Source organism: Corythoichthys intestinalis, chromosome 5 (assembly GCF_030265065.1).
Source record: "Corythoichthys intestinalis isolate RoL2023-P3 chromosome 5, ASM3026506v1, whole genome shotgun sequence".
In the NCBI taxonomy this organism is placed as follows: domain Eukaryota; kingdom Metazoa; phylum Chordata; class Actinopteri; order Syngnathiformes; family Syngnathidae; genus Corythoichthys; species Corythoichthys intestinalis.
The window spans coordinates 44,839,395-44,859,292 of NC_080399.1; the positions used below are offsets into that span (position 1 = coordinate 44,839,395).

A 19,898-nucleotide genomic window follows, 5' to 3' on the forward strand; every position below is an offset into this window, starting at 1 on the left:
TATATATAAATAAAGAGGGGAAAAAGCTCGGAAAATGAATGGGAAAAAAAAAAAGTTTAAATTAGAAATCATTTTGTCGAAAAAGCACGAGAATCAATTTTAAGGCCCAACCCTAACTGAAAGTGGAGTAAAAGCCATTACGGTTGCCCCTCATGTGTAGACCGTAAATACGTGGGCAGGTTCAACAGGCATCACATAAAGCTGACAAACGTGACGACATGCTCGTAAATTCTAAGAAGGGTCAAACACTTGAAGGAATGGCAGCTCTTACAGGAAACTGCAACTTTAAAGATCAGGGACCTGGCTTGACTTGAGATGAAGTGAAGTAGAAGAATCGATACAGTTCATTAACCCCTAGAGGGGGAATGTGGAGTTATAGTTGGTTACACATGTGACATAATGGCCAAATTGTCTGGAAATAAAGGAAAGTAACCCCCCTTTGATTACGGACATTACGCAAACTAGAAACACCTTATTTAAAACCTCTCTAGACATGTTTTACAACATTTACGTTACCTAATTTTTAAAGGATTTTAACATACTATTAAAACAAAATGAACTATTTATTAAGTGGACCCACAGATATTTGTGGCTCATGCCGACAGATTAAATTAGGTTAAATTTTAAAGAATATTTTAAACTTTTGGGAGTCACTGATTTGTTAACCTGATTCGATGCATCTGTGTTACAATTTAAGCAATAATATAACATGACAATCATGTTTATGTTGCAAAACCAGAAAACAGTGGACCTTTCAACTACTTGCAATATTTATGTTTGTGTGAAAAAACGTCCTCCAAAACATTTTCAGCAAGGTGAGAGTTTTTCATGGATCTTTGCTGTTCACAGGCCCATCCACTGCAAATATTGGTGGTCAAGTACACAGTTGTACCTTTACTTGTGACTTTTCAGTTTTTCAACAGTTTATTGAACAGGACAAAAATTCAATACAAACTAAAAAAGCTTCTGTGGGCCACAATTCACATCTCGACACTCACACAGATGAACTAACTATGACTAACTCAACTCCAGTGAGGAGCATAAAGGTAATTACTGTTGGTTATTTTATTTTTGCAAGGGTGAAGGCTCTGAAGCAGCTCCACTTTGAATGCCAAGGTAGGAAACAATTTCAATGCTGTACGATTTCCAGTAGATGGCAGCAAACCATTATTTTAGATATGGCACTAGACGTTTTGTAAGTACTTAATTTCTTGGAGGAAAATGGAAAAAGGTAGAGTCAACCTTTTTTTTTCCTTATGAAAGAAGAAAGTCTACTCTCACTTGTTGGTACTTTACATATTTGGTGTAAATTTATTCAAAGAACACAATATTCTGTGGATCAGAGTGAGAGATATATATTTTTGTTCTTCAGCTGACTGACTTACCGGCATACGACCAGTCGATGTCCTCGGTGAATTTGCGCTGGTTCCTGTAAGTGTAACCTCCAACTAGAAAGTAAAATCAGAAACACACAACCTTAGAAAGGCTTCTTAATTTTTTTAAAAAATCACATTTAACCGGCAATCCCATAATTTGAGACTTGCACAAAGTGTGAGGAACTAGCAAAACGAATTGTACTTTGCAAAAATGAGAAAAGGGAAACAATCAAACAGAGCAGGAGTATAATAAAATAAAATTGAGAAAGAAAAAAAAAAAAAAGAACCAAAATTGCTTATTTGGTCTGGAACAAAACCCCTATGCTGACTGGAGGATTACAGTAGACAAAATTACTGTAATGCTGTCATCTCACTTGATAAAGCGAGTAATCATTTTCAGTGCTGTAATCAGAACTCATCACCAATCCAACTAAGCAAACCTGTCAATTAATGTAAAAGTGTGAAAGTAGATTATTTTACTTTGTTGTTTACTTTGAAATTTTATTAATGGAAAGGAATTCCAAAAACCACACACACGCACACAAACACACAGACCTACAAGTCAATCCTGTTAAGCTCTGCCCAGTCTGAGTCTGCAGGAAATTAGGAGATGATGCCTCCTGCTGCGCCCATCTTTGGGATGATATTGCTGTAATCCAGGATTACATCTTTGACAGTCTGCACACAGCCACTGCCCCCTTGGTGACCTACTGTACACACGGCTTCATACAGGAATTGGTTGACTAGGTGTTTTACAGTCAGCTTACCACCCATCTGATTTAGAACTAGGAGAAACGATCCTGTAAAAAAACACTCAACTGTATAAAGATTGTTGCTACCCAACCTCAAAGACCCTATAAAACAATCTGGTCCATAAACGTGGAATCTGAACAAAAATACAGTCAAAGCCCGACTCATTACACGGGACTGAGCCTGAACGCCAGTACCAAAAATCTGTGAGTAATTGACGCTATCAATTTCTTAAAAAGAAGAGATCACTGCCAAGAAATGCATTTTTAAATAAGCAAATGCTTCATTCTTCTCCTTTTTTTGACACAATGCACATATTCTGATATTATTTATTACTATTATCATTGTCTTAACTATTGTTGCTGTTATCTCAAGTATATAATTGGTTTTGTCTAATTTTTTTGTTTTATTTGTTTAGTATTTTTATTTTCTCATGTCCAAAATAAAGCATTCATTCATTCATTCATTCATTCATTCATTCATTCATTCATTCATTCATTCATTCATTCCTTCATTCAAATATGTAAGTTACCATGCTCTACAGTGTTGTCAGTAACGCGTTGCTAGGGATGGGAATCGTGAACCGGTTCCTATAGAGAACTGGTTCCGTGTGTTTCAATTCCATGGAGTTGTTTGGCAGTTATCTAACCATTCTCTCATCGATTCCAAACAGTACAATTCACGTCACGTAACTTACGCATGTTACACACATTCGATTCAGCAAGTGAGACTATATAAATACTCAAAAAGTGACCACCCACTAATTATAATCTGAAGGGTCGTCACCGAGTGATTATGCATTTATTTTCACAGGTCAAGTCATTATTCATGAGACTACTTAAAGAAATGGTGATTTTTTTCCCCAAAAAGTCTATTAATGGGTCTATCATATTCCTCGTTGAATACTCCTTAAGAAAAATATAACATATATGCATCTAAAATAATCCTAAACAATGTTATTAGCAATTTTAATACTCCTGTAAGAAAGGTTCCTTGGGAATGCGTTCGTTCCCATAGCAACCAGTCAGTTACTTCCTGTTATTGTCCTACGTCACAAACGCTGCGTCTTCTGGGGCCGAGAATAGGTTGCCTGGTATACTAGACTCACCGCTGTTCCAGCGATTGAGCCTGGCGACCGTCCGGCGGATCAAATTCCGAGGGCGGAGCAAGCCGCAGCAAATACAGTGGAGTGGACCAATCAGCGACGGGCAGACGTGATGTTGTTAAAGCGACAAGTAATCAGCGTGAGTGAAGAACGGAGAACTTTATTCAACTTGGCTAGCGCGAGCCATGTTGACTGTTGTCAATGACTTGATTCGACGTGTTTTTGGTAATTTAAAACTGGTTTTGCCGCAGATTGGAACATATTCTCGGCTCTCCCGTTCACCACCTGTGTTGTTGTAGACACGACTTTCAGCTCGCCAGACTGACATTACTCGTTAAGAACAGGTCACGCAAATAAACAAATCTGATTGGATGATTGATTTTGTACCTAGCTATTTCTCACAGTGTTTGAAAAATACAGGGAGAATAGTCTGGCTGTGCCAGGCAAGAGAATAGCCGTAAAGTGCGAATTTCGAGCAGAGTGTGGCCACCTGTTAATCTGTGTGCGTCCATGAACAAATGTAAGTATTTCCTCTTCATGTCATGAAGTTTTTATGATAAATTAGAGCTGTTATCAGCGCGACCGTTTCGTGTTTTTACTGTCATGTCCGCTGGTTGCTCCCGCCTGTCCTCGCTGCGTCAAGGAGAGCGTTGTTTACATTATATTCGCGTTGCACATTTGTGTTAAGAGGGAATGTGTTAGTTTAGCATTTTAAGATGATGTTGTACATCCATATGAGTGTACAGTGCTTAGTTTTCGCCACTTTTATGGGCAAGATGACCGCACGTGCACGCAACGTGCTTCCGGGTTGTGCGCACGCACACGCGTCCCCCCACCTTTGTGTTCATTACACTGTGCGAGTCATGTATGTGTGTTATTGACTGCTTTACAGTCAATTTGCATTGTTTATTGCATCAGCACTAATTTTCTTTCCTTTCAGAACCACACATATACCCACACATTCCAGTCTTTCACACACATACTAATACATCAACATCTTTCCACGCATGCTCTCAGCTGCTCATTGAGTGATTCTCATATCAAGGGCCTTTGCCTGTATATAGTTGTGCCTGTTGCCAAGTTGGGTTAAAAGTGCCAAAGACCAACTCCACTCTCCGCTCCTTGTGTTCTAACAGACACCCCGAGGCGAATGAACCATAAAACATATTGAACCCAGAACCTCATACAGTCCATTAGTCCAAATTAGAATCGATAAAGAATCGAATCGTTAAGCAATATCGATGATGGAATCGTAATCTTAAAAATCTTATCAACTCCTGTCCCTACACGTTACTAAGTAACTTGGTTGCTTACTGTAATATGATTACTTTTTTCATTTTTCAAAACCAGTAATCTTATTAAAGTTAGTTTCCTTAGTGCCTGTGCGTTACTATTTTGTTGTTGCCTCATAATGTATGTTGAATGAAGAATACAGTAGTCATGTATAAAGAGCACTTTGAATAGAAAACTTGCTCTTGACTTTAGGAGTGACATCACATCTCACGTTTTCTCATCGGAAAAAAAAAAACGGGTCACATGTATTACCATGCTGTTTGAACGCCATCTGCGGCGAGGCCAACAACATAGCCTGGCTACCTCATCAGGATGCTAACACAGAAAGGCAGGCGAGAGACCACAAACGGCTGCATTTGCCCACTGGAAATACAGGCATTACTTCACATTTCTGCCCGGTAAAGATGACTAAAATCTCTCTGGGCGCTGCAAAGTTTACGCTGGCTCAGAAAGACTGTTGACAGCTAAAAACTTAATATCCAGTTCAAGGAACCACTTGGAATTACACCACAATGGGACAAAACTTGAAACAAAGCCTACAGATACAAGACAGCCAGCCTTTCTACAATTTTTAACCAGCCTTGAAGTACATTTTATCATTACAGTCTGTAACCATAAGCAGAGTTTTATTTTTGTGCGAAGGGGCACAAGTCAAAAGTTTGGACACACCTCATCATTTTTGCGTTTTATTTTTTATTTTCACTCCTATTGTTTTCACTGAAAATCTCACTGAACGTTTCAAAACTATGAACGAACATGTGGAATCATGTACTTGGCAAAAAAAAAAAAGTGAAATAACTGAAAACAGGTTTTATATTCTACATTCTTCAAAGTAACAACCCTTGAGGTGTCGCCAAACTTTGGTTTACTGTGTATATATATATATATATACATATATATATTAGGGCTGTCAAACGATTAAAATTTTTAATCGAGTTAATTACAGCTTAAAAATTAATTAATCGTAATTAATCGCAATTAATCGCAATTCAAACCATCTATAAAATATGCCATATTTTTCTGTAAATTATATATATATTCTGTAAAATAAATTGTTGGAATGGAAAGATAAGACACAAGATGGATATATACATTCAACATACGGTACAAAAGGACTGTAGTGGGCATTTCACTCTACTGTCGTTTAAATCTGTCTATGCTGTCCTCACTCCGAAGCGTCTACTTTTTCCAAAGCTAGACAGCTAGTGAACAACAGCCTTAATAATTAGACTTCTTCCTTTTTCATCTGATTTATTAATAAAATGGCCGCAAACCATTGTCCTCTTTAGACCGTTGTAAAACTACAAAAAAAAAAGTACACAAGCATTGCATTAGCAACAACGTTAGCTTAGCACGCTATACAGGTTCACTAAACATAAACAAAAAGCGTCTCATACAAAAAATATAACATTTCACTTACTAACATAATATGTACATAATATGTATGTCTTTACAACAACCATACTTACGGACAAATCTTGTCCAAGGATCATATAAGCACAACATTATCAGCCCGAGACGTCGTGCAGCCATAATGAACTGGAAAGAAAACAATAAACCATGTCGCAAAGCGACCACAAGAGTTCGCTGTTGGACAGCACAAAAAGTCTTGCTGTAAAACTTACCAAAAGGCAGAATACTTTCTGAGCAGGACATGTGCGTTAATTGCGTCAAATATTTTAACGTGATTAATTAAAAAAAATAATTACTGCGCGTAAACGCGATAATTTTGACAGCCCTAATATATATATATATATATATATGTGTGTGTGTATGTGTATATATATATGTGTATATGTGTATATATATATATATGTGTGTATGTGTATATATATATGTGTATATACATACATACATATATATATATATATATATATATATATATATATATATATATATATTAGGGCTGTCAAACGATTAAAAATTTTAATCGAGTTAATTACAGCTTAAAAATTAATTAATCGTAATTAATCGCAATTCAAACCATCTCTAAAATATGCCATATTTTTATGTAAATTATTGTTGGAATGGAAAGGTAAGACACACGACGGATATATACATACAACATACTGTACATCAGTACTGTATTTGTTTACTGTAACAATAAATCCACAAATGGCATTATTAACATTCTTTCTGTTAAAGTGATCCACGGATAGAAAGACTCGTAGTTCTTAAACGATAAATGTTATAGTTACAAGTTATAGTAATTTTATATTAAAACCCCTCTTCATGTTTTCGTTTGAATAAAATTTGTAAAATTTTCAATCAAAAGTAGAGTTAATATAATAATAAGAAGAATAAAAATAACAATAATAAAAATAGAGTGAAAAGTTTTACGTGTATTTTGCATAGCTAAATTGATATGAATGCCAGTTTATTTAGCATTGTTGTTTAACTGTGTGTCAGAATAGGGCCTCATTACTATAGACTGAAGTGCTTTTCTTTTTGAGAACATTATTTTTTTTTTTTGAGAGATAGGAATATTATTTTTGTTGTGCTTTCACTAAACGATACTTATGTTTGTTGTGAAGGAGAAGCTTATGCCAATAAACGGCGCGCCTGTGTCCACTCGCCTTTACTGTATAACATATACAGTGGGGAGAACAAGTTTTTGATACACTGCCAAAACCCATTGGCAGTGTATCAAATACTTGTTCTCCCTACTGTACCTGTACATATCTTACCCAAAATAAAACAAGAGACACATAATTGCCACTAAAAGAAAGAAAACTTACCTAAATATGTGTGGAGCACAAATAGCAATTTGCATTGCATTGTGAATACAGCATAAACTATGGAGATAGAATAGTGCCAAAAGAAGTGAGGTTGTAAAATGAAAATTCTTCCTGTAAAATGACCATTTTTAACTAAAAAACACTTGTATTACCGACTTTTTCCTTTTGTAATAAACATGAAAAAAACACAATGTAAAAAATACATTATACAAGTGTTTTTTTTCCAATTACAAGTGATTTTTTTTTGTTCTACGGGTGTTTTTTCTTAGCTACAGGTTAAAAAGTTTTGTCTCACCCTTGTCGCGTTTTATGAGACAAAAAAAATACTCGTAACCTAGTTTTAAAATAAAAACATACCTGTAAAATGACTCATCTTAACTAAAAAACACTTGTATTTTAACTAAAAAAACACTTGTATTTCCAAATTTTTTCGTTGTGAAATAAACATGAAAAAACAATATTATAAAATTTCTTCAAGTGTTTTTTTTCCTCATTTACAAGTGATTTTTTTTGTTCTACGGGTGTTTTTTCTTAGCTACAGGTTAAAAAGTTTTGTCTCACCCTTGTCGCGTTTTATGAGACAAAAAAAATACTTGTAACCTAGTTTTAAAATAAAAACATACCTGTAAAATGACTCATCTTAACTAAAAAACACTTGTATTTTAACTAAAAAAACACTTGTATTTCCAAATTTTTCGTTGTGAAATAAACATGAAAAAACAATATTAAAAAATTTCTTCAAGTGTTTTTTTCCCCCATTTACAAGTGATTTTTTTATTTTTCTACAGGTGTTTTTTTCTTTGCTACAGGTGAAAAAGTTTCGTCTCACCCCTTGTGGCGTTTTCTGAGACAAAAGTCACTTGTAACCAAAGATGAAAAAATCTACTTGTACATCGAAATAATATGTTGTAAAACACAAAAATATCATTCCAAGTCGTGGTCAAAAGAAGACGTTAGTTAAGAAAGAACACAATCTAGTGAATAGTTCTTCGGGTGTTTTATCTTTAATAATCTACAAGTGTTTTCTGAGCATGTACAACTAAATTTCGGCCCAAGCATGTGATGTGAGGCAAAATTCAGACCAATCGGAACGGCGATTGTTCAGGAGGAGGGCGGGACACACCATTGCCGACCTGCTCCTTCTTGCTTTATTCATCACGGCAGAGTACGACAGAAATGGCAGAGCACGCTCAGGTAAGAAGTTCCGTGGAATTAATGTTTTCTCATGAATGTCATTCAGTTAAAGATTTATCAAGCGTATAATTGGCTCGTCGTCGATTTTCGTGCCTTTCTTAGGAAGGCGAAATTCACTTGATGTTGACACGAATTATGATTATATACGCTTGATAAATCTTTAACTGAATGACATTCATGAGAAAACATTAATTCCACGGAACTTCTTACCTGAGCGTGCTCTGCCATTTCTGTCGTACTCTGCCGTGATGAATAAAGCAAGAAGGAGCAGGTCGGCAATGGTGTGTCCCGCCCTCCTCCTGAACAATCGCCGTTCCGATTGGTCTGAATTTTGCCTCACATCACATGCTTGGGCCGAAATTTAGTTGTACATGCTCAGAAAACACTTGTAGATTATTAAAGATAAAACACCCGAAGAACTATTCACTAGATTGTGTTCTTTCTTAACTAACGTCTTCTTTTGACCACGACTTGGAATGATATTTTTGTGTTTTACAACATATTATTTCGATGTACAAGTAGATTTTTTCATCTTTGGTTACAAGTGACTTTTGTCTCAGAAAACGCCACAAGGGGTGAGACGAAACTTTTTCACCTGTAGCAAAGAAAAAAACACCTGTAGAAAAATAAAAAAATCACTTGTAAATGGGGGAAAAAAACACTTGAAGAAATTTTTTAATATTGTTTTTTCATGTTTATTTCACAACGAAAAATTTGGAAATACAAGTGTTTTTTTTAGTTAAAATACAAGTGTTTTTTAGTTAAGATGAGTCATTTTACAGGTATGTTTTTATTTTAAAACTAGGTTACAAGTATTTTTTTTGTCTCATAAAACGCGACAAGGGTGAGACAAAACTTTTTAACCTGTAGCTAAGAAAAAACACCCGTAGAACAAAAAAAATCACTTGTAAATGAGGAAAAAAAAACACTTGAAGAAATTTTATAATATTGTTTTTTCATGTTTATTTCACAACGAAAAAATTTGGAAATACAAGTGTTTTTTTAGTTAAAATACAAGTGTTTTTTAGTTAAGATGAGTCATTTTACAGGTATGTTTTTATTTTAAAACTAGGTTACGAGTATTTTTTTTGTCTCATAAAACGCGACAAGGGTGAGACAAAACTTTTTAACCTGTAGCTAAGAAAAAACACCCGTAGAACAAAAAAAATCACTTGTAATTGGAAAAAAAACACTTGTATAATGTATTTTTTACATTGTGTTTTTTTCATGTTTATTACAAAAGGAAAAAGTCGGTAATACAAGTGTTTTTTAGTTAAAAATGGTCATTTTACAGGAAGAATTTTCATTTTACAACCTCACTTCTTTTGGCACTATTCTATCTCCATATAAACGTCTCACAACTACTAATTCTCCCACGTTTAGAAGACATAACATGAGTATGGAACGGCGCTGCCCCCAAGCGGCCGGTGGCATTCTCTTCACTCTTAATGTCCATAAACGGCCTCATTGTAATGTTTGAGGCAATATGCCAGCGGGTGCGTTAATTGCGTCAAATATTTTAACGTGATTAATTAAAAAAATTAATTAACACCCGTTAACGCGATAATTTTGACAGCCCTAATATATACATATATATATATATATATATATATATATATATATATATATATATATATATATATATATATATATATATATATATATACATACATATATATATATATGTGGATACATATATGTATGTGTGTGTATGTAACGGCTTAGGTTTAAAGAAATTCTAAATATCCTTCTTGCATCCTCAAGTTTAGTTTTGGCTAAGCAAAGCAAAGGACACTCTCTACGGTGCTAGTCACATTATCTGTTCGAAAAAAGATTTTGACCCATTATGTAATTTGTAAGATTCTTGTTCATTTCATTCATTTTTGTTTTTTGTTTTTTGTTTTTTTTTTTGCTTTACAACTTTTATAGACAACAGTTTAACGACTAGGTCTTTATTTTAAAGGGGAAGTTCAGAATTTTCGACATGAGGCTTAATCTTCCAGTCAGCGTTGGTTTAATTAGATGTTGGGGTTGATTTGATCAAATTCTGTGCAGTTTGTCAGTTATTTGTTAGTTTCAGGGCTCCGAAGTGGCTAAGCTAGCACGAGTCAATGATGGTTGAAATCAACTCCATCGACTAATTAAACCCCCGCATTAAGCCTTATGTGAAAATTTCAATTGACATTTTTCTGTTGTCATTTAATTGTTGAGGCAGAAAAAGGACAAAAATTGGTAAAAAGTAACTGATAAGTTACTTTTAAAGTACCTTCGTTACTTTGATACTAAAGTAATCAGTAAAGTAACTAGTTTACTTTTTTTAGGTGTAGTCAGTAATTAAATTACTTTTTCAAGTAATCTGACAATACTGTCTAATGAAATAAAGGGATTTCAAAAGTATACATTGTTATATACTGTATAAAGTATATTGTAAACGTCGGGGTCAGAAAGGAAGACAGGCAGGACGGGTTAACAAAAGGCTGGGCACTTGTGGCCCGCTTTTATTCAAACATCAAACAAAAAGGAAATATTCCACATGCAAAAAACACAAAACTTCTGTCGCCAGGGATCACGACCACGCCGTGTAATACCTCTCCCATCATCGTCTCACGACCTCTCCTCTTGTTTTTCTTCCACCTTTTAATAAGAGTGGAGAGCCTCTTGATTGTTGATGAGTGACCATGGGTCAATGGACCGATTGCAAAACCACACCCCAACTCACAAAAGTCAGACTTCAAGCCGTGGAGTTGCATAGGAATACTGTGTGGTCGTGACAGAAAACATATTTTTTCTAACTTTAAAATAGCAAAAATCCCGATGGTTTAACGCTATGCGTGGGGTACCTGTATTTCCAACACCAGGTACCCTGAAAGACTGCGGGGAGGAATTTTTTGTGACCTTTTTCAAAGCCTTAAAGAAAGCTTGCCAAATGCAAGCTATGGATAATGCTCTGCCCTCGGCCACCTAAACAACTGAATGTCAAGACAGTCAACCAAGGACACTTATGCTTGCTCAAAGGTAAGTTAATGATCGAGTTGTTAAAAAAAAAAAAAAAAGTAATATTAATATTTAATAGCATGTAGTAGAAAGGTTGACTTAATTATTAACGTTAGTTTGTTAACATTTGACTGCCTACTTGTTTACAAGCCTGTCACTACACAAATAGAATAAAATGTAACTAATCGAAGCTGTCAAAACCGCAGCACTGAAAGTCCAAAGTAAACAACTCAAACTTTCTATAAAAAAAAAGGGAAGATGTGTACTTTTGATCATGGACGCACACGAAGAAAGGTTTTCCTCTCGGACCCACCTCATATGTGGCTGCCGTCAACTGGAATGCTCCATCAACATAGAGCTTTTATTCATGTCATATTCATGTTGCACATGTATGTTTATGATGTAAGATGTTTATTTAGCACCTCTGGATAATATTGAGAATCCAATTGAATGTAAAAGACTGCTTATTCATCGCCACAAAAGCTTCTGGAGAATCTGACAGAACACATGACATAACCTTACTAAGTAGCTAATGTTATAGAGCGATATCAAGGCCTGTGGGGTTTCTCGTTTTTAAGTTGGAGTGGTAGCATTTCGCCTCGATTTTAATAATGGTGTCCTATCTGGGAAATGTAATAACATGGACATACCGCTCCACTGCATACTGCAACCCTCTCTGTCTGCATCTAGATGAAATTGAATTATAGGATAAATAAATAATTAATTAAATAAAAACATGTCTATTGCCAGCTATGGTAATGTAAATTTAAGAAATTTGAACTCCCGCCATCATCCTTAATCGTTTGTTCACTCAGTCACTGTCAATGAGATGATTTGACAGAGCCTTGGGTTGGCCGAGTTTTACAAGGGGGCGGGGCTTTGCGATAGGTCCTTTGGCTGCAGGTGTGGTCTCTGGTGTGTCGCTTTCTATGGTGCTAACGACTCCTGAACATTTTGTGAGGGTCGCTGTCCATGGCACTGAACCCCTGTGGTGAGCATTCTGGAACTGAACACTGGTGCACCACTATATATATATATAAATATATTAGTGCTGTCAAGCATGAGAATTTTTTTAATCACAGTTAATCGCATTTTTTTCATAGTTAACTAACACCTTTTGTTTTTTTTTTAATAAAAATCTAATACTAGCACCTTCATGCGATTAAAACACATTTATTTTATTTTATATATCTATATACTTTTCTAAATACATATACTTTAATGAAACATGTCATTTGTTAGCCCTGGTTTAATATTTATGAATTCAACAGCAACAACAAAAATGAAATGTAAAAAATCTGATAAAATGGTTGAACTCACAAAAATCCTGCCACCTTCGGGTTAAAACGCCGAAGTTACATTTTGCCTGAGAAGGTGGATTTCACCCCGATCCTCCGTGTCCTTTTGCCCCAAAATGGTGAGCTTCGGGCGGCCGCAAGAGGAGCGTGAAGCGCCTGGAGCCTCCACACCGAATGTTCTCGTGGAACTTAAATTCGTTCATTCCCCACGTTCATTCGTAGTATATCACCGCATTTCATCTCAACGAATTACAATAAATGCCACAATCCGCCTCAGAATTCCACATTTTGGGCGAAAAAGTCGCCTGACAAGGGAATTTCACCCGGATCCTCCGTGTGCTTCTGTTCGCATATGGTGTGGCTCAGGCAGGCCCAGAGCTGTGCCATGAGCGCCAGGAGATTTTTTAAAATTTATTTTTCATCCAAACATGCTCAAAAACAACCATTATGGATCGCACCAAGTAGCCAGGCGAGTTCACGCTCGTCACACATGCCCCATTTTGTCCATTAAAATCCCAGATTAAGTTTCATCTGATAACCTTTATTTCACTTTGACTCTCAGGTCCAACTCTGGCATCCACGGGAGCGCATGCATTATTTTGAAGTTCAAAATATGGGGGGTGGGAAGCGTCATAAATATTCGCGTGTTAACAAAATTGACGGCATCAAAGGCGGTTTGCGTTAATGCCATTATTGACGCATTTAACTGACAGTATTAATATATACATATATGTATGTATCTTATCGTTCATATCAATTAAAGTGCGTTGCAATTTAATGACAGGTCCTGGTGTGACAACATTTGAGAACCAATAAGAAGTATTGAGTACCTGAAACACAGTGCTTCTGTGGTTAATATCATCGGGGGAATTTATATCGAAATAAGGAAGAGAATTGTGGACTTGTAGGATTCTCCTTCATCGTTGGGTGCAGTTTCCGGGTGCCTTAAAGTGTCATTTTCAGCTGGACAACACCTTGGGAATGTCTAGCTATTATTGTGCTCAGGAAAGAGGTTTTGTGTTACAGATAGTGTACATTTGGTCAAAGCTGGTTTATTTCACAGGATCATTGAAGGAGGTGTGTGAAAGAGGTATGCAGTTTTATAAAAAAAAAAAAACAAAAAAAAAACGTTATCTTGTGGTTTTAGAATGCCAGCCTCAAAGATCTTAACTTCAAGGTTTAAGTCCCAGGTGCTCTATCGCTTAGAATTAAAATACAGTACACAGTTAGTGTAGGGGTTGAATGTATTTTGTTTTTGTTTGTTCTTCTCTTCTGTCCCTCTCTCCTTTTCTTTTTCTTTTTTGTCCCCCCATAACCCCTTCCTGCTTGCTGCTTTCCCCCAATAAACGCAACACAATGAATAATCCTTAAAACTGTTCAGACCAATAGGACACTCAGATTCCCATTCTCCATGTCATGCAGCTGAGCAGGACAGGTTAAAAAAAAGCATAATAATAAATAAAATACAGTACACACATACCGAACATTTATAAAACAAAAGACAGCCAGATATATGTGAATATTTATTTAATTTCATTTTTCCTCATTAGTATAGTTGGTGCTACTGAAACGAGTAGAGACAGACAGTGCTGCATGTTTTTTTTGCTAGACAGAGTATGATTGCTTCTCAAATAGAAATTACTATGACAAAAATAAAGATGTATGTGTCTTTTATTTTATCAAACACGCAAAGCCAAATTTTCCTTTCAAAGCAAACTTACTGTTTGACCAAGCACCAAATGGAACCAAGTTGAGGTCATAATGCACCGCCGGGCACTTTCCCATGATGCATTGGGTGAGCATACAGAGAGAAGGATTAGGACCCCACAGAAAAAAAAGCAATAAAAGAAACAATAATGGCAACAGGAAGCCACCACGCTTTGTTGCCATCATTCACGCCACCATTCAACACTCGCCGATTGTTTGCATGGCAACAAGCGAGTTCAACTCATGTAATGTGCATGCCAGGCCACTAGGTAATGAATGTTTGTCCACCTTTGTCTTATTCAAAAGTTGAATCGAATCTTAAATTTGTGAAAATGTAAAACCTATTATTTTGGAGGTGTATTTCGCCTGACAGTGATGGTGTATAGGCCTACTGTACATTTAATATGTCAACATAATGTCACGTTTATCATACATTTCCTTGCACGGAGTACACAGAAAATTTCGTCTCCAGTTCTACTGATAATGTCGCACCAAAGGATCGTATCAATTTGACAGTGAAAATGGATTCCTCCTACCCGCCAACAACCTACCAACCTATTGGTGGTTTCTCAATCATTAAGACTAGGCCCATAACACCAAAAAAAATCCTTTTAGGTGTATATATCCATAGAACGACAAAAACCTCATCTAAAATTGGGCCTTACTGTTCCCTTTTTTCTTTTCTTGTTTTTGTTTTGAACAAGAAGGAGTAGACGGACGGCCGTCCACCAAAGATGGCGCCAAAAGTTCAGTGCAGAATACTCAGGTAAAAAACAGAACCTAGAGTGTCTGCTAAAGACTTACAGAAATCACTGGCATAGTCCAATATCTCTGTGCACACACACATCTATTATAAGTAAAACTATGGCCAAGAATGGTGTTCATGGGAGGAATCCACAGAGGCAGCCACTGCTATCTAAAAAAACATTGTTGCTCGTTTAAGTTCACAAAAAGGCACTTGGACACTCCACAGAAGTTTTGGCAAAATATTTTGTGGACTGATGAAACCAAAGTTGAATTGTCAGGGAGTAACACACAACGTCATGTGTGGAGGAAAAATGGAACAGCTCACCATCATCGACACCTCACCCCCACCGTGAAGCATGGTGGAGGGAGTATCATGATTTAGGGCTGTTTGGTGCCTCAGGGCCTGGACAACTTGAAATCATCAATGGAAGAATGTATTCAAAACTTTATCAGGATGTTTTGCAGGTAACCCTCAGGGCATCTGTCAGACAGTTGAAGCTAAAAAAAAAAAGGATGGATGCTGCAACAAGGCAATGATCCAAAACACAGTAGTAAATCAACTTCAGAATGGTTTCAAAAGAACAAAATACACATTCTTGAGTGGCCAATTTAAAGTCTAGACTTGAACCCAATTGAGATGCTGTGGCATGACCTAAAGACAGCAATTCATGCCAGGCATCCCTGGAAACTGACTGAACTACAGTAGTTTTGTAGAGAAGAATGGACCAAGATTAGTCCTGATCGATGTGCAGCTCCAGGAAGCGTCTGGTTGAAGTTATTGCTCCCAAAGGGGGGGGGGGGGGGGGGCACAAAATATCAAATGTGATGATTCACTTACTTATGTTTCCCCCTTCTGTCATTGTTTGCATACTATCCTCATTAAAATATGAACCTACACCGTAGTGTACAAATGTTTGGGTGGTTTTAGTTAAAGCAAACACAGTTTTTCAGCAGTGTGATTTTGACAAAAATCAGATCACATTTGCTGGTGATTTTATGTGGAAATGTGAGAAATTCCAAAAGGTTCAGATACTCTTTCATACCACTGTAACGACAGATTTCATTTAATGTCCTTACCCTAAACCCTAACCCAGGGTTCCCCAAACTATTCCACATAGTTGAATGGAGGCCATAGTGGGTGCTGAATTCTTTCCAACAAAACAGGACGACACATTTTCACCAATCTGGAGTCTTACAAGCATAATCAGTTGATTGTAAACAGGTGCTGCTTGTTTTAGCAGAAACCTCATTGGTTAAACGGTATGTGCTCGATCGGTAGGAACAAAAACCAGGACCCAGGACCATGAATTTAGAATGGGTGATTGTGGCTTATAACAACAGACTATATGCTAAGTTCAAAGATCCTTATTTGTGAAGATACACTAAATTAAGAACAACTGCACAACTTGACATTGTCTTGACCTGACTCAGCTAAACTTGCTTGAAATTTAGTGAAGGTTATATTAAACTTACTTTAATCCACCACAATAACATGGGGCTGACTGAAAATGTGAAGTTTCTGACTGGTGACTTACAGGACATGGCTTCTTTAGTAGAATCATTCCAAACTAAGTGGTCTCTCGAAGGACCAACTGGCCCCATAAAAGATGAGAACTCTCAGGTTTGCACTCCTCGTATTTAGATAAACTAGGTAAACAATGAAGGCCATAGAGAGCCGCACTGACACAACACCGGCCGCCATGACAGTTTTATTTGATTATGATTGTGAGCTGCTGTCTCGCGGAAGCTTTCACTTGTATCAACCTGTCCGATTCCTGTCCAGCTTTGAGGGAGAAAACGTTCAAGCTGTTCTTCTCCGACATTTGGTCTTCATTTAGCAGAGGTCAGAATAAGTTTCATGTGCAAGTTATAACCAAGTCTCAGGTGCTAACTTTTAAGATTTAAAATCCATCTTTGTATTTTTGACTGTTTTATTGTATTCGTAATCAAATGCAAAAGTGTCCAATTCACACCATGTATTGAGGTTTGGCCTTTATATTTGCTTTATTTCTACATTCTTTAATTTTATCAAGTAAATTATAACATGTCCACAATACTATCGTGTACAAAAAACACTAAATAACTTCACAGAAGGATAATATGTTCAGATCAGAATGATTCATTGGGTGCTATGAGCTATTAAGTAAAATTGCTTTGTGACCATGCTCGCAAATCAAAACACTCCCATTGCAAATCATTGTTCCTTATCGCAAATCATCTTTCCTTATAGAACAAATTTGAAATGTCAGACATTTTAATGAGAGAAGTAATATTCTTCAATATCGTATACCATAATGACATATTAGGGTAAAATACAAATAAATTTGGTTTTGGCAAATTTCAGCTTAATTCAGTGGAGATTGTGCTGCACCTTCTGGTGTGTGTGCTGTGGCTTCTTGGACGCACTATAAAACACCATTTATTAAATAGAGCAACATCAACTAGAAGTAGCAATAAACAGTTTTGTTTTTGTTTTTTTTTAAACTATAGTTCACAATCTATACCAGTTGAGTCACCGCCCCCACACAGCACAAGTACGCATCAAGGAAGAAAAATCGGCCAAATAATTTACTGTACCTTGAAATACACTTAAATCAGGTCACTTTTATAATATTATGGACTCATAATGGTAGAGGATTTTACCCATGTTGTCATTGGGCTTTCCAGACCCCTTGCCACCCTGGCAACATTAGGATGGGTGGGGTGTCTAAGGGGATGTGCCCTGGGAGTGGGCTAATCCTCTTATTCAGCGGGCGACGGCAGGGGGAGTGTGGGACAACGGGACCTCGACGGGCCGGCTGCACTCACACAGTCATGGTCACCGGGCCAGACTCGGTGGAATCCACCAGACTCTTTCACTCTTGTTCCAACCAGTGTGTGTACCCACCAAAACCCATCCACTTCCCCACCACATGCACTTGGTTCTGGTAAAAAGAAAGTGGATTTACTTGACTTAACACCCACAAATATCGCCACTACTAATGTCATGTAAAAGCATGTTATATACTTTATCATTGAATATGGACATTTTGATCTCATGGAACAACCAAGAAGCAACTAATCAGTCAGCAACTCGGTCGCTATTACGATATGCATTAAACGAAGCTTGACATGTTTCCTCATGTCATGCAATCCCTTAGGGCGGAAATGAAAATTCTTTGTTGGCAAGCAGGAGTAAGAACCCTACAACAACAAAAGCAATACAGTGATCCCTCGATAAGTGAAAAACCACGGAGTAGTGCAATTTTTTTTTTTTTTTTTTTTAAAGTGTGTGTTCAATGTATTTATTCAGATTTAGCATTGGAAAGAGAGACACATATATATATGACATGTTTTTTTTTCACTTTTTTTCCCCAAAGTATAAATTTAAAAAAACACTTTTATGCATAAATATATTTGAATAAATGGTTTTCAAGCACATCAAATGTAATAATTATAATAAGTTTTAAACATGTTACTGTCCCACCGAATTATTTTTAAACAAGAATAAAGCAGAAATTTGCATGGCTTTATTAAATGTTTCATTGAGTGAATCCACTGAAATCCGCTCAAGCTGCTCACTTACACACAATGAGTTGCAACTGTTTAACAAGTTAAGCAATGATTAACGCATGCGGCGCTTTGAAGTTCGCTTCTCTGGCAAACATTAAACGTCTGTCAATCATCATTAAATTTAATAAGCAACTCCAGTGCACTCACGGCCTGACCAACAAAGAGCAGGGAGAGGGATGGAGGGAGGGAGAGAGAGTGAGGCTACGCAATCGGCTCGGGACAGCTCATCTTTTTTATATATATATATATATATATATATATATATATATATATATATATATATACATATATATATATATATGAGTATATATATATATATATATATATATATATATATATATATATATATATATATATATATATATATATATATATATATATATATATATATTTTTTTTTTTTTTTAATTGAAAAAAAATTGCGATGGACTGAGGGCACGAAGTTTGACCCGAGAAGTAGCGGGGGATCACTGTAATCAAATTCATAACATCCGTAAGTGAATATACAAAACAAAGACTTCTCTTTTTGAAATGTTCCTCTATATATAGCTTAGAATCAAGGTTAAATTGAAGACATCAGAGAATAACAAGTGGCAACCAACCAGAATAAAAGCAACATTTAGATTTACCTGACTTGCCAGAGATGATCCAATCAGATGTGAAATTCACATCAAACACAAAAGATCACATCAGAGCTCTTTGTTTCCAAAAAGCTTCCTACCGTACAAGACAATGTTCTTAAACCAACGTCAGTGGACCAAAAAGGAAGTAACTAGTGCAGGATGTCTTTATGTCTTTAATGTTGAAACTTCAGCACCATAAATGACAGTTTTATCCGTATTCTTGACGAGAATGCAAAAGACTGATGGTGAAACTGAGGCTCGTCCAAGCAGGTTTTAGTGCACAATGACTATAACAAGCACATCTCTGCCAGAGTAACTCAGGACTCACTTGAAACTTGACATTGAGTCCTTGGTACTTACTCCCACGTGTGATATGCTAACATACAAACACTGCTGGCATGCAGTAGTTTCCTGCTTTTTGCAGATCAATACTTAACCCTTAAACAATTCTGCCTAGATCCTTTGCAACATCTCCCGCAGCCAAAACCCATGCAAACTCTCTTGCCCGTGATTCACCGCCGC

General features: G+C 36.5%; 1 protein-coding gene across 3 annotated transcripts in view; it reads right to left on the reverse strand.

The window, feature by feature from the left end:
* LOC130916123 (receptor-type tyrosine-protein phosphatase zeta-like) overlaps positions 1-19,898 on the reverse strand; it is a 129,785-nt gene that overhangs the window by 87,024 nt on the left and 22,863 nt on the right. For all 3 annotated transcript variants that reach the window (XM_057836580.1, XM_057836578.1, XM_057836581.1), the window contains exon 2: positions 1,386-1,448. In XM_057836580.1, the coding sequence (XP_057692563.1) occupies positions 1,386-1,448 (63 nt within the window). The remainder of the gene's footprint in view (positions 1-1,385; positions 1,449-19,898) is intronic.